Below are 12,828 nucleotides of genomic sequence, written 5' to 3'. Positions count from 1 at the left end.
CGTGTGTGTCCCTATCTCTTAAACACACATTTCTTTTGGAGTTCCGTACTTTCTTTCTCATTCTCTCTCTCTCTCTCTCTCTCTCTCTCATCTCTCTCTCTCTCTCTCTCTCTCTCTCCCTCCCTCCTCCCCCCCCTCTGTGAGGTGTCCCCATTTGGTTTTGAGCTGTCTACAGTACAGTACAGGGATATAATGTCATGGAGGAGTTGATAGGTCATGAAGTGGGTATTTTCCCAAGCAGAGGGTGGTAACAAGCACCGTTGGGACAATTTTTTTCTTTCTTTTTTTCTTAACCACAGATCTATGTGTTCAGTGGCACGAGATAAAACTTATTGACCTCGGCCAAAAACAGATAAGGACACTGATTGGCATTGGCAGAACAATCCCACGGTTTGTTGATCATAAAATCTTATCTGTAAGTTATCAAAAGTAATCCTTCCTTCTTTTATCATTGTGACTGGCCACTGGCCCCTGGGTCCTAGCGTAGATTTCTCTTTTCTTTATGATGACTGATGGATAGATGATGATTGTCTAAGTAAGTCAAAGATATTTGTTCTGAGTCGCTTGGATAAAGGCCAAGTCTGCTCAGTGCCAACAATGTCATGTAATGGGTTGAGGGAGGAGGGGATGTTAGCGAAAGGGGGAGGGACTTGGGGGAGGGTAGTGAGGAGTCTAGGAGAATGGGGCTGATGATAATGGGTGGTGGTGGTGGTGGGAGGGAAAGGGGTGGTGGTGGTGGTGGTGGTGGTGGTGGGACGGGGGGGGGGGGCAGGATGTGTGAGAGGTTAACTGGAGTCATTCCAGTGGCATGAAGCTCCCTGAGACCTAATAAGTAATCTGACCTGCAGCCTGGCGACCTGTCAACTCTGACCCCTAAAGAGAAACACAGCCAAAGGTGAATGCCCCCAGTGCCTCAGGGGTTAATGCCCCCCCCAGTACCTCAGGGGTTGGCACGATTGTCACCAGGCTTTATGAAGAATCAATGCGGCCCAGCAGCCATTTGGCATAGCAGCTGAAAAGCGATTCCAGGTGAAGTACTGTCCTCATAGGACAGTTTATTCTATACTGAACAGTTAGTGAGTGAGTGAGTGTTTGTGTGTGTGTGTGTGTGTGTGTGTCTGTGTGTGTCTGTGTGTGTCTGTATATTCTGCTCTTTCTTATCTGGCCTGCCAGGCAGCTGTAGTACAGCTCATTCCTAGTCTGGCTGGACAGCTAGCTACATTTTGGCTAATGCAGCCTCTCCTCTCTCTGTTGGTCCAACCAGTGTAAAGTGGACTGTAAATATTGACAAAGAGACAGAGTGAGGCGAACAGCGACCTTGTCAGGTCAGACAGACAGAGAGAGAGAGAGAGAGAGAGAGAGAGAGAGAGAGAGAGAGAGAGAGAGAGAGAGAGAGAGTGGGAGGAGACAGACAGACAGACACACGGAGAGAGAGAGTGGGAGGAGAAAATGTGAGGGACTCAGATGGAATAGAGATGGAGAGAGAGAGACAGCGAAAATAGAAAGGAGAGGGAGGGAGAGGGAGGGATAGGCAGAGACAGAGAGAGAGAGGAGAGAGAGAGAGAGAGAGAGAGAGAGAGAGAGAGAGAGAGAGAGAGAGAGAGAGAGAGAGAGAGAGAGAGAGAGAGAGAGGAGAGAGAGAGAGAGAGAGAGAGAGAGAGAGAGAGAGAGAGAGAGAGAGAGAGACCCTGCCTCCTCCCTGGGCGACTGTCTCTGCCTTAATGCGCCATGGCAGGGAGCACACTGTCTCCCTGGAGAGAGAGAGAGAGGGCGATCAGCGACACACACACCACACACACACACACAGTGTTCCCCTCTGTCATACTCTCTCTCTCTCATACACACACACACACACACACACACACACACACACACACACACACACATCACACACCCACCCACACAGAGGCACAGTGTCACTGACATCAGCTTAATCCCCAGACAGTTTAAATGCATGGGGCCAGCGCTGGAATCACAGTAGATTAATACTGGCTGATGTATGGTCCAGACCCGGCAGGACACAGGCCTCAGCAGACACAGGCATCAGACAGACAGGATGCGTCGCCTCTGGTGGTACAAGCGGTTGTGGGAATTGTAGTAAAGAAGGACTACAGTACAAGTAGCAACAGTGCTTGTGGTTATAACGGCAGCAGTAGTTCTTGTGTTGATTTGTAAATAATTGAAGTGTGTGTACGTACGTGCGGGGAGGTTGCGTGTGGTGTGCGTGTGTGTGTGAGAACAAGAACAAACATGACATACACAGAGTAATCGTGTGTGTGTGTGCGTGTGTGTGTGTGTGTATGCACGAGCGCCTTTCGAACTGCAGCTCACAGAGTCTTAACCCTGTCGACACGGGTCTTTGATCTCTCCGTTCCCACCTCTCTATCACCTTCCTTCACCTTCATTCTCTCTCTCTCTCTCTCTCTCTACTCTCTCTCTCTCTCTCTCTCTCTCTCTCATACAGTCCCTTGTTCTCTCCCCCTCTCTACAGTCTCTTTCTTTCTCCACCGTCTGTTTGATTATGTATGTGGCTGGTTACCGAGATACTGTGTCACCAGGGACCTGTGTGTGTGTGTGTGTGTGTGTGTGGTGTGTGTGTGTGTGTGTGTTACTGGTGTGTGTCAAGCCCAGCCTGAATGGATGGAGGGTAATGTAATCTTATTAAGCCGTGATCTGAGGGCCAGGATCCCTCAGTGATGGAGCAATGGGATTACCTGGCTGCTCTCAATCTTAATCCTTATCTTCATCACATCTGATCAGTGCACCCACGGCCTAATTTCTATTCCCGTCACTGCTGATCAATGGCAGCAGCCGTGTGTGTGTGTGCGTGTGTGTGTGTGTGGGGGGGGGGTGTGTGTGGTGTGTGTGTGGTATGTGTGGTGTGTGTGGTGTGTGTGTGTGTGTGTGTGTCGTGTGTGTGTGTGTGCGTGCGTGCGTGCGCGTGCGTGTGCGTGTGTTTGTGGCGATCTAAGAAAACAATACGGATGGATTTTACGATTAACAGCAGTCTGCTAAATGCCAAAACTGTAAATGTAATGTAAATGGATTGTTCTGCCAATGCCAATCAGTGTCCTTATCTGTTCTGGCCGTGTCAATAACTTTTATCTCTGTGCCCTGCTGAACCCATAGATCGGTGGTTAGGAGTGGGGGGGTGGGGGTGGTTAGGGGTGGGTGGGGGTGGGTGGGGGGTGCTGAAAGGCATTACTGTCTGTGGGTGTGGATTTTGTGGATGCAGAGAGGTCTGAATGATTTTTGGCCTGTGTGTGTGTGTGTGTGTGTGTATGTATGGTGCGTGCGCAGTCTGAAAGGGTGTGTGTGTGTGTGTGTGTGTGTGTGTGTGTGTGTGTGTGTGTGTGTGTGTGTGTGTGTGTATTTTCAACGCGGGGGTCAGGGAGGGTAATAAAAACAGGCTTATCTCCGCTCGTTATACACAGGAGATGAGCGATGCGGAGACACTGCATATTTGGGGGCTGCTGTTTTTACGGGGCCGACACAAACGGATCCCCAAATTAAGGGGGCGGAGCGGGAGGATGGGAGGAGGGGGGAGGGTGGAAGGATGGGAGGATGGGAGGCAGAGATAAGGGGAGTCCAGGGATGCAAGTGCAGTATGGCCGTGAGCATGCCAGGTCAGCGAGTAGAGCCCAGATGAGTTTAAGTATGGATGGGAGTGAGCATCCAGCATGTTAACCTTAATCCCCTTTGGGACAGACACACACACACACACACACACACACACACATACACACACACAGGAAGAGAGGCATGTTGTGTTCTCTTCTTTCATCCCCTCAGTGTGTGATCAGCCAGTCTCAGCCCCTGACCGGACATCTCCCAGCCTCCCCCCCCCCCATGGAGACGTGCTAATCTCGGTGCTCGTATGCTGGCCTTGGGCTCTAAAAGTCTTTGGCAGTGTTCTAGAACGTGTGTTTCCCGAGAACTCTAGAACTACAGTATGTTCTAAGGGGCGATAGTGTTATTCTAATCTAGACAGTACAGTATGGTAGTGTTCTAGGTCTATTGAGTTATTCTTAGGAATTCTAGTGGACAGTTTTATTCTGGTTGACAGTTTTGTGGTTTTGAGTGGTGTGAGCAGAACCACCTTGCTACTCAACCCTCAGCAAGACACAAGAGACGGTGGTGGACTTTAGGAGGACTAGGGTCCTCCTCCCCCTGTCTCCTGTTTCCGTCCAGGAAGAGGACGTGGAGGTGGTTCAGAGCTACAAGTACCTGGGGGGGCACCCGGACAATAAACTCTGTGTTACGGTACATGTGGGAAAACTAGGGTTAGGTGCTACGTCGACTTGGTACATGCTGGCATGTCTAATCCTAACCCTAACCCTAACCCTAACCCTAGTTCTCCCACATGTACCGTAACATATGCAGGACTCTGCTGAACATCGTTCTACCAATCAGTGGTGGCCAGCGCAGTGCTGTACGTGGTGGTATGCTGTGGTGGCTGGGGGGGGGGGGGGTGGCGGTGGCATCAAGGAGGGTGTCACCAAGAGGCTTATTAGGAAAGCTGGTTCTGTCCTCGGTTTCACCCTGGACACTGTTGGCGGAGGAGGTGGCCAAGATGAGGATGAGAACCAAACTCCTTGCCATCATGGACAATCCCTCCCATCCCCTAACGTGATACTGTGGCAGAGCAGAAAAGCTCCTTTTAGCAACAGACCAACTACAACTACGTTGCACTAAGGAGCGCTGTAGGAGATATTTTCTTCCTGCCGCAATAACACTGTACAACCCCTCCTCCGGCTGGGCTCGATCCTGCTGATCAGAGTCAAGCTGGCGGAGGTTCAATCCTAGCTACTGTATATTAGCTCCCAAATGTCTATTGGTCTTATCCTTATTTTGTGTTTGTATCTATTTTTATTTTAGCCTATTATTCAATTGACTTTCTTGTTGTTGTTGTTGTTGTTTTGTGGTCGGTGCTGCTCTAACGCCTGAATTTCCCCTCGGGGATCAATAAAGTACTTATCTATCTATTTACAACTCCAGTATGACTTATAGCATTGTAGAAGAAGTCTGGCACTGTTCTGTGGCTTTAGCGGTATTATATTACTCTGTCCTCCCCTCTCTTCTAGTTTCATTAGTACTGGTCCTGTATCGTGGTGTAGTTTCCTTCTTGAAAGTAATGTACACGGATAAACGTGTGTTGTGTTTGTGTAAAATGTGTCAATAGGAGTGACAGTGATATGAATACAGGATGTTTTCCTGGTGTGTGTGTGTGTGTGTGTGTGCGTGTGTGTGTGTGTGTGTGTGTGTGTCCTCGTCCTCCACTCGTCTGGCTGAATTTATTGAGCCTGTCCTTGCCGGAGCACCACTCCAGCTCGGAGAGCGGCGGCAGCCATACACTCACACACACACACACACACACACACACACACACACTCACACCGTCTGGGTTATTTCATTAGTGCGAGACATGGCTCCCATCCACAGTAACACAGAGGGCACAATACCCCAGTCAAGTCACTCTCTCACACACACACACACACACACACACACACACACACATACAGACTGCATCTTCTCAATACTCTGTTGTGTGGGTGTCATCGCCTCCCATCTGAACTATTCTGAGCCTAAGGTGTTTCTACCTTTAGTGAAGGAGACATGTGGTTGTTTCCTACCAGGTATTAGCTTTGACCTCCAGTGCCTGTAGAGGAAATAGAGTCCACTTTAGACTACGGGGATTTATTGAGAGAGAGAGAGGAGGGAGAGAGAGGGAGAGCTAGGCAAGGAGGTGAAGAGATACACAGACAGCCACAGTAATGCAGTAATGAAAAACAAGAGAAAACTGGCAGAGAGGAAGAGGGACCTGAGGCAGAAGGAGATTACTGGTTCTTTGTGCTTCATTGCTGGAGTTATATAGAGGCACAGCACCACCATGTGGCTGACAGGTTGTACTACACCTCAATGACATCTTGGGATAAGCCATACCATAGAGATGCTGTTGTGTTGAGTACTTTCCTCTCTCTCTCTCTCCTCTCCATACAGTACCTAGACGGCCATTTCCTCTGTCATAGTGCAACTATAAATGGGATCTTTCTCTCCAGGCCTATTTAAGTCACATATTAAATATGTCACGGTCTGGGTGATTATGACGTCATAAATGTGTCAATTACTCAGGGCGGCATTTTAAGAGAGGCTCGGGGGGTGGGGGGTGGGAGGGGGGGTGGAAACGTACTCAGTTTATCGTGCATTATTGTACGTTAAGATTTCATATCTCAATTATAGAGGGGAAACTGGAGTGCTTTTGCAAGCTTGTCAACTGCAAAATCAGATTTGGCATTTCAATAACATTTGAGACTTTCTTTCCTTTCCTTGTCTCCTCTCCTTGTTGGCCGTACTTCAAACACTCTTCCGACTTTGACATTTGTGGTTCTAAAGGGAAGTAGATGAGGAACGGAGGCGTCATAACACTACTAGGACACATCTGTAATTAGAGCTAAAGAAGTAAAAACATTCAATCATGGCCCATCCCATTACTGAGCTGCGTTCCTCCTCCTCCTACTCAGCTCCGCTCCTCGTTGGCCTTTACCATCCCTTCATTAGCATAACCTCCTGGGAACTGTGGCTTCCATAATGAGCTGGGTCACACCTTCAGTCAACTACTGTGCGTGTGTGTGTGTGTGTGTGTGTGTGTCTCCGTGTGTGTCTCCGTGTGTGTGTGTGTGTGTGTGCGTGTGTGTGTGTGTGTGTGTGTGTGTGTGTGCGCGCGCGCATGCATGTGTGCTTGTTTACGTGTGTGTGTGTGTGTGTGTGTGTGTGTGCGTGCGCGCATGCATGTGTGCTTGTTTACGTGTGTGTGTGTGTGCGCGCATGCATGTGTGCTTGTTTACGTGTGTGTGTGTGTGTGTGTGTGTGTGTGTGCGCGCGCATGCATGTGTGCTTGTTTACGTCAGTGTGTGTGTAATGGAAGAACGTGTGTGTGTGGAGTGCCTGTCTTCTCTGTAATCCTACTGTTAATACTGTTAATACTGTTACTACGCCACGCTTCATTACTGGAACCTTGATGCCCGACTCCTCTGGTTCTGTTAAAAGCCCATGTGACTTCATACTGAACACTAATAAGGACCTTTCCTTTGTAACAGCACACACACTTAATTCCTTTATCTCATTGTCAGTGGAGGCTCCTCCATAGAGGTGGAGGAGGCCTGGCCTCCCCAATAATTTGAGAGAAGAGAGAGAGATTTAAAAAAGCAATAATTATATTTATTTTATTTATTTATTTAACAAAAAACAAATATATATATATTAATATTATTTCCGTTTTGTTCATAAATCTGAAGTTTTCCATGGCTAAAACCCAATATTGCAATTGTAAAGCACCTACAGGCCAGAATCCCTATCCGTTTGTATTGAGGGAGGCCAGGCCTCCCCAGGAAAGTGGTTTCTCATAGAAGTCAATGTAATGCACATTTTTTCATGGCAATATGTGATTGGCCAAATCACTGAAAATGGGTGGGCAGAGGAGGCCTGGCCTCACCATGCATTGGGTCCTGGGCTGAAAGATTGACATTTTGTTAGTCCAATCACATGAAGCCATTTTGAGAATTCGCCAGTCACTTCAGTCAAAGAAACACTCGCCATAGTGGCTACGAGTGTCCTATCAACTTGTCCTTTGCAGGACACGTCTAGAACACCCATGGCTATTATCCCTGAAAATAATAGCTCATTTGGCCAAATTTGCTTAAAATGACCTCGGAAGTCGGCGAGATTCTGGCGCGATTTATACATCGAATAGGTAGACAAGATTTAGGATTTATTGAACAGTTTTATTTTTAATGTAGTCGATTTCGTTTTATTACAAGTCAATTTAATATTCTTCTATAAGAACAGGGAACATTCCATCGCGAGTGAAGCCAGCAAGCAGAAAACAATTTGGCCTCCTCAATTCTGGAAGTCACCAGCCTCCACTGGTATACATAAAGCAGAGGTGGTCTAATGGTTAGTGGATTGGACTCGCATCAGAAGATCGTGAGTTCAAATCCCGCCTGAGACCACCCTGTTTTGCCCTTGAGTAAGGCACTTAGCCCTCAATTACTCCAGGGGGAATGTCCCTGTAATTCGTAATTGTAAATCGTTTTGGATTAAAAGCGTCTGCTAAATGGCAAAAATTAAAAAATTAAAAATAAAATGTGTTCAATCCAGGAGACCATTCAGGTGTTGTAAATGAATGAATGTACAACATCAGAAGATAATCTTTATATGGGTCACACCACCAGTATATTGTGTCTCTGTGTACTTTCGCTAATGCTACTTGCCCGTGTCAGTTTAGAAAGCAATGCTCTCAGTTGATCTGTTCATCCCATGGTTTATTAATGCTGTCACTTAGGCTAGCTGGCAGGCTTTAAGCGCTTTACGACTACTAAACGTGATGCATGCTCTGTAGACAGTTTTTGGCAACCTCGCTCTGTGTCCTACAAACAGTTCGTGACGTTAGAATTATAAGGTTCTATCTCAATTTTTGTCAAAATTTAGTTTTTTACATAATCTGATCCATTAGGGGTTTATTAATGCCTGTGTGGTGTTATTTTAAAAATGTTGACATTTTTGAGTTAGTAATTCATAAAACACAAAGGTTCCATCTCACAAAACATAATGGAATGTCAAAACTTTGACGCTCAATATCTCTGAACCGCCCTAAACGGAGATAGAACCTTATCATTCTAAACGGAGATAGAACCTTATCATTCTAAACGGAGATAGAACCTTCTCATTCTAAACGGAGATAGAACCTTATCATTCTAAACGGAGATAGAACCTTCTCATTCTAAACGGAGATAGAACCTTATCATTCTAAACGGAAAAAAATTTGGCCTCCTCAATTCTGGAAGTCACCAGCCTCCACTGCTCATTGTTGTTCTTGGGCACGCGCGCACACACACACACACACACACACATACACACTCAATCTCATTTTTGTTCTTGTGCGCACACACGCACACACACACACACACACACGCACGCACACACACACGCACACACACACAATTATTCTGTGTCTCATTTTTGTTCCTTTGTTGCCTGCCTCATTACTGTTTGTCAATATTAGTCTGGTACTCCATCAATGTCAATTTTATATTGTCATTCATTCATGTTCTCTCTCCCTATACCCCCCCCACCCCTCCCCCCCCACCCCTCCCCCCCCCACCCCTCCCCCCCCCGCACGCGCGTGCCGCACTTCTTCTTTCTCTCCTGCCTCCCTCTCTCTTTCCCTCTTCCTCTCTCTCTTTCCCTCTTCCTCTCTCTCTTTCCCTCTTCCTCTCTCTCTTTCCCTCTTCCTCTCTCTCTTTCCCTCTTCCCCTCTTCCTCTCTCTCTTCCTCTCTCTCTTTCCCTCTTCCTCTCTCTCTTTCTCTCCCTCTCCCCCAGGTACTCGTCTGCCAATAAAGGGTGCTACCACGGGCAGCATCATCGGGGCGATCATCGGGGTTATTCTGCTCATCGCCGTCGTCGGCAGTGCCATCGCCCTGGTCCGCAAACACCGCAACAAGCAAGAGTGAGTATCTGTGTGTCAGAAAGCCTAATGTGTGTGTGTGTGTGTGTGTCATCTCTCTGCCGACATGCACCTGTCTGTCCCTCTTCGTCCTCCTATCTGTTTCCTGGATGCATACATACTGTGTCTCTCACAGCACCTTAATGTGATGTAACAGTAGACTAACAACACAACACTATGTGTGTCTGTCTCTCTCTCTCTCTCTCCCCCCCTAGTGGTCCACCTAAGCACAAGCCCCCTCCCCCCAAGAAGAGCAACGGCTCCACTGATAGGGTGAGTGTTGTCACACAATGGGATGTCATCAATATGGGACAGGTACCTGTCTGTTCAAGGTCGGCTGTGACGGGGGACGTGTGGCCTGGTCTGAATTCAACCTTCTAGTCTGGTCACGTTCTGTATTCGCTCTGAAGGGACCGGATCAGTGTAGGAAATATGGAGAAGCCCCTTCCTCTAGCTTGTTTTAAGACTACGTGGGAGACCTGCATATGGCCTTACATCTGGATCTGAGAACTAGGAAGGCCTAGTGGCTTGCAGAGCTGGTATCTCAGTTATGGCCTCAATCGAAACTTGTTGTTTATCACCTACTAGATGCATTGTTTGTTTGTTTATTTATTTGGATCCACCATTAGATACAGCAAATATGCAGTAGCTATTCTTCCTGGGGTCCTCATACCATACTTTCAAACAATTTTTCATCTTAAACACTTAAATACAGACTTCCATAACATTCATACATACATACATACATACATACATTAGCCCTATTATTTACATTTACATTTTTAGTTGAAGCCAACTTAATAACAAAATAAAGAACAATAATACAGAAAGAAAAGTGGAGAGACAAAAACATAACTCCTTACCCTTGGGATCACAAGATAGCTCAATTCACCATTGAGAAACACTTAATTGTTTTCAGGGTATCCCATATGTAAACAGATACATCTTTAATTGTTTGTTAAAGCAACTTCTGTTGCTATCTGCTAAAAGTGTGTGTGTGTGTGTGTGTGTGTGTGTGTGTGTGTGTGTGTGGTGTGCCTACAGCTAAATGCCAGTAATGTGTCAGAGAGCAGACCTGAGGAGCCGCATTACTACGCCCCCAACCAGCCTGACGAGCCCGTCACGGTACGAGCACACACGTTTTATATACCGGAATATAAATATAGATCTGTATCTTTTTTTTGTAATCAATGATTTTTTCCCCCTTATCTTACCCCCCCCACTATAAACACACAAGTAACCCCCCCCCCCCCCCCCCCCATGGCGATAACATCCCCCCCCCCCCCATAGTTCTTCATTAAACTATATTACACACTATACACACACGTTTAATATCTTACGGTACATGTGGGAATACGGTACATGTGGGTAAACTAGGGTTAGGGTTAGGTGCTACGTCGACGTGGTACATGCTGGCATGTCTAACCCTACCCCTAACCCTAATCCTAACCCTAACCCTAACCTTAACCGTAGCACCCTAGCACCTAACCCTAACCCTAGTTTTCCCACATGTACCGTATTCCCACATGTACCGTAACATATATACTGGAATGTAAATATAGATCTGTATCTTTGAGTTGTATAAAGCTCTAGGCTTTATTGCCTCAAACACTCAAATATATAGCCATAGTATATATTATTCATTGTGTACACCAATTAATAATTCATAATGCATTATGGTAAATAAAGGATAAACTAGAACTAGATGATAAAAAAATGAATAAATCATTTGCCAATTGCCCTACTTGCATTGCATGGCCTATTTTTAATGGTATGTCAACATGAAAACATGTTTGTTGGTTTTTCTTGTTATCAGGACCTGGATCGTTACTATGACGATGAGGAGGTTCCAGAGGACAACAGGATTGTTTCTTACCACTCTAGCGCCCCCTCTCGCTGGGATGACCCGACTGAGAGCGAGGTCCTGCCCCCGTACGTTTACCCGGCCAATGAGCACGGGGAGCAGCCTCCCGCAGCCAGTGTGAACCGTGAGGGCAGCTTCATGTCCTCTGCCATGTTTGTGTAAGGAGGTGTGCGTGTGTGTGTTTGCGTGCGTGCGTGCGTACATGTGCGGACTTGTAGTAAGTAGACGACTCGCAACCTTGAGGGCTGCTAATGTTGTGTTTGTCGTCGTCGTTGCCTTTTTTAATCAGAGACTTTGAAACCAGGTGATTTGATTCTCTAATAGTAGACAATCATGTATGTGACTTGAAAGCCAATATTGTTGTGGTCCTGATGAGATGCAGCAACCAACGCTCCGACTCTCAAGAAACGTCTGTGTTAGTGCTGCATACACTGTATCGCATCCATCTTGATGATATAATAAAACAACAAACCAAAATCTTCTATAAAGGCCCACCACTGAGAAAAAAAAGACTAGAAATCTACACATGTGATGTAATGTAAGGTCTGTGATATTCATGATCATCATCTGTCTAGTTGGACCTTGGACCAAGGACCTTATCGTATGCTGAATGTAAATTGTCAAAGAGACACTGTACTGGAATTGCATCTTATGTGCTCATGCTTTTAAAGGGGAGGTGGGGGGGTCCTGCTGTACTGTTGTTCAACTGCTGTGTGATACTGCTTTGTGGTTCATGGTTTGACAACGACCTGGTTAGGCAACAGGAAATGGTTTCGACGATTCCCCTATTACATTATCAGTCTGTGTACAGATTTGTAAAGTCCCATTGAGTAGTAGAACTGTGGGTAGAATATGGCCCTTTGCACAGATCTGGGATCAGTCTATCCTACCCTTTAACATTGGGGAACAAAGTAACACTGATTTGAGATCAGTGTGCTGGAGACCTGTCTTCGAGGTGGTCAGATGGTGAGATAGATTGACCCTAGATGCTGATCTCACCCCTTCGTGATTGTGGTAAGGGTTGAGGATGGGATAAGCTGATCCTAGCGGTCTATTCCACCTGGAGCCCACTAAAGCCATAACACAGGGACCTGAACAAAGATGAAATCATGTACATTGATGATCATTTTGTTTATTTTTTGCTGAGGGAATATCTGTTACGTTTAACATTGAAATGCATGGCTGTATAGGTTGATGATTTGTGCCTGTTGTGCCACATGTTGTGGTACAGTATGTTGTTTGACTAACCACAGAATGTACTGTACAAGCCTATGTTGGGGGTAAATTCCATCTCAATTCAGGAGATTAACTTTGATCCATTCATTGACATTGACTTTATATATGTGTATGTATTTGCAGTACAGTTATGATTTTACAGTTAATCAGACATATCAATTTAAATTCCTGTGTCGCTGGTTGAATTGGAATTGACCCCCATGTTCAACATTGACAGAGTTGACT

General features: G+C 46.3%; 1 protein-coding gene across 1 annotated transcript in view; it reads left to right on the top strand.

The window, feature by feature from the left end:
* LOC308165954 (nectin-2) overlaps positions 1-12,322 on the top strand; it is a 77,346-nt gene extending 65,024 nt beyond the window's left edge. Inside the window, exons 7-10 of the mRNA XM_080540163.1 lie at positions 9,380-9,506; positions 9,719-9,776; positions 10,548-10,628; positions 11,320-12,322. Of these exons, the coding sequence (XP_080396289.1) occupies positions 9,380-9,506; positions 9,719-9,776; positions 10,548-10,628; positions 11,320-11,529 (476 nt within the window). The 3' untranslated portion in view covers positions 11,530-12,322. The remainder of the gene's footprint in view (positions 1-9,379; positions 9,507-9,718; positions 9,777-10,547; positions 10,629-11,319) is intronic.
* The last annotated feature ends 506 nt before the right edge of the window (positions 12,323-12,828 follow it).

This window comes from Nansenia antarctica (assembly GCF_963989245.1).
Source record: "Nansenia antarctica genome assembly, chromosome: 10".
Lineage (NCBI taxonomy): Eukaryota > Metazoa > Chordata > Actinopteri > Argentiniformes > Microstomatidae > Nansenia > Nansenia antarctica.
The sequence above is the reverse complement of the archived record's forward strand: the minus strand, read 5'-3'. Positions and strand labels throughout refer to the sequence as shown.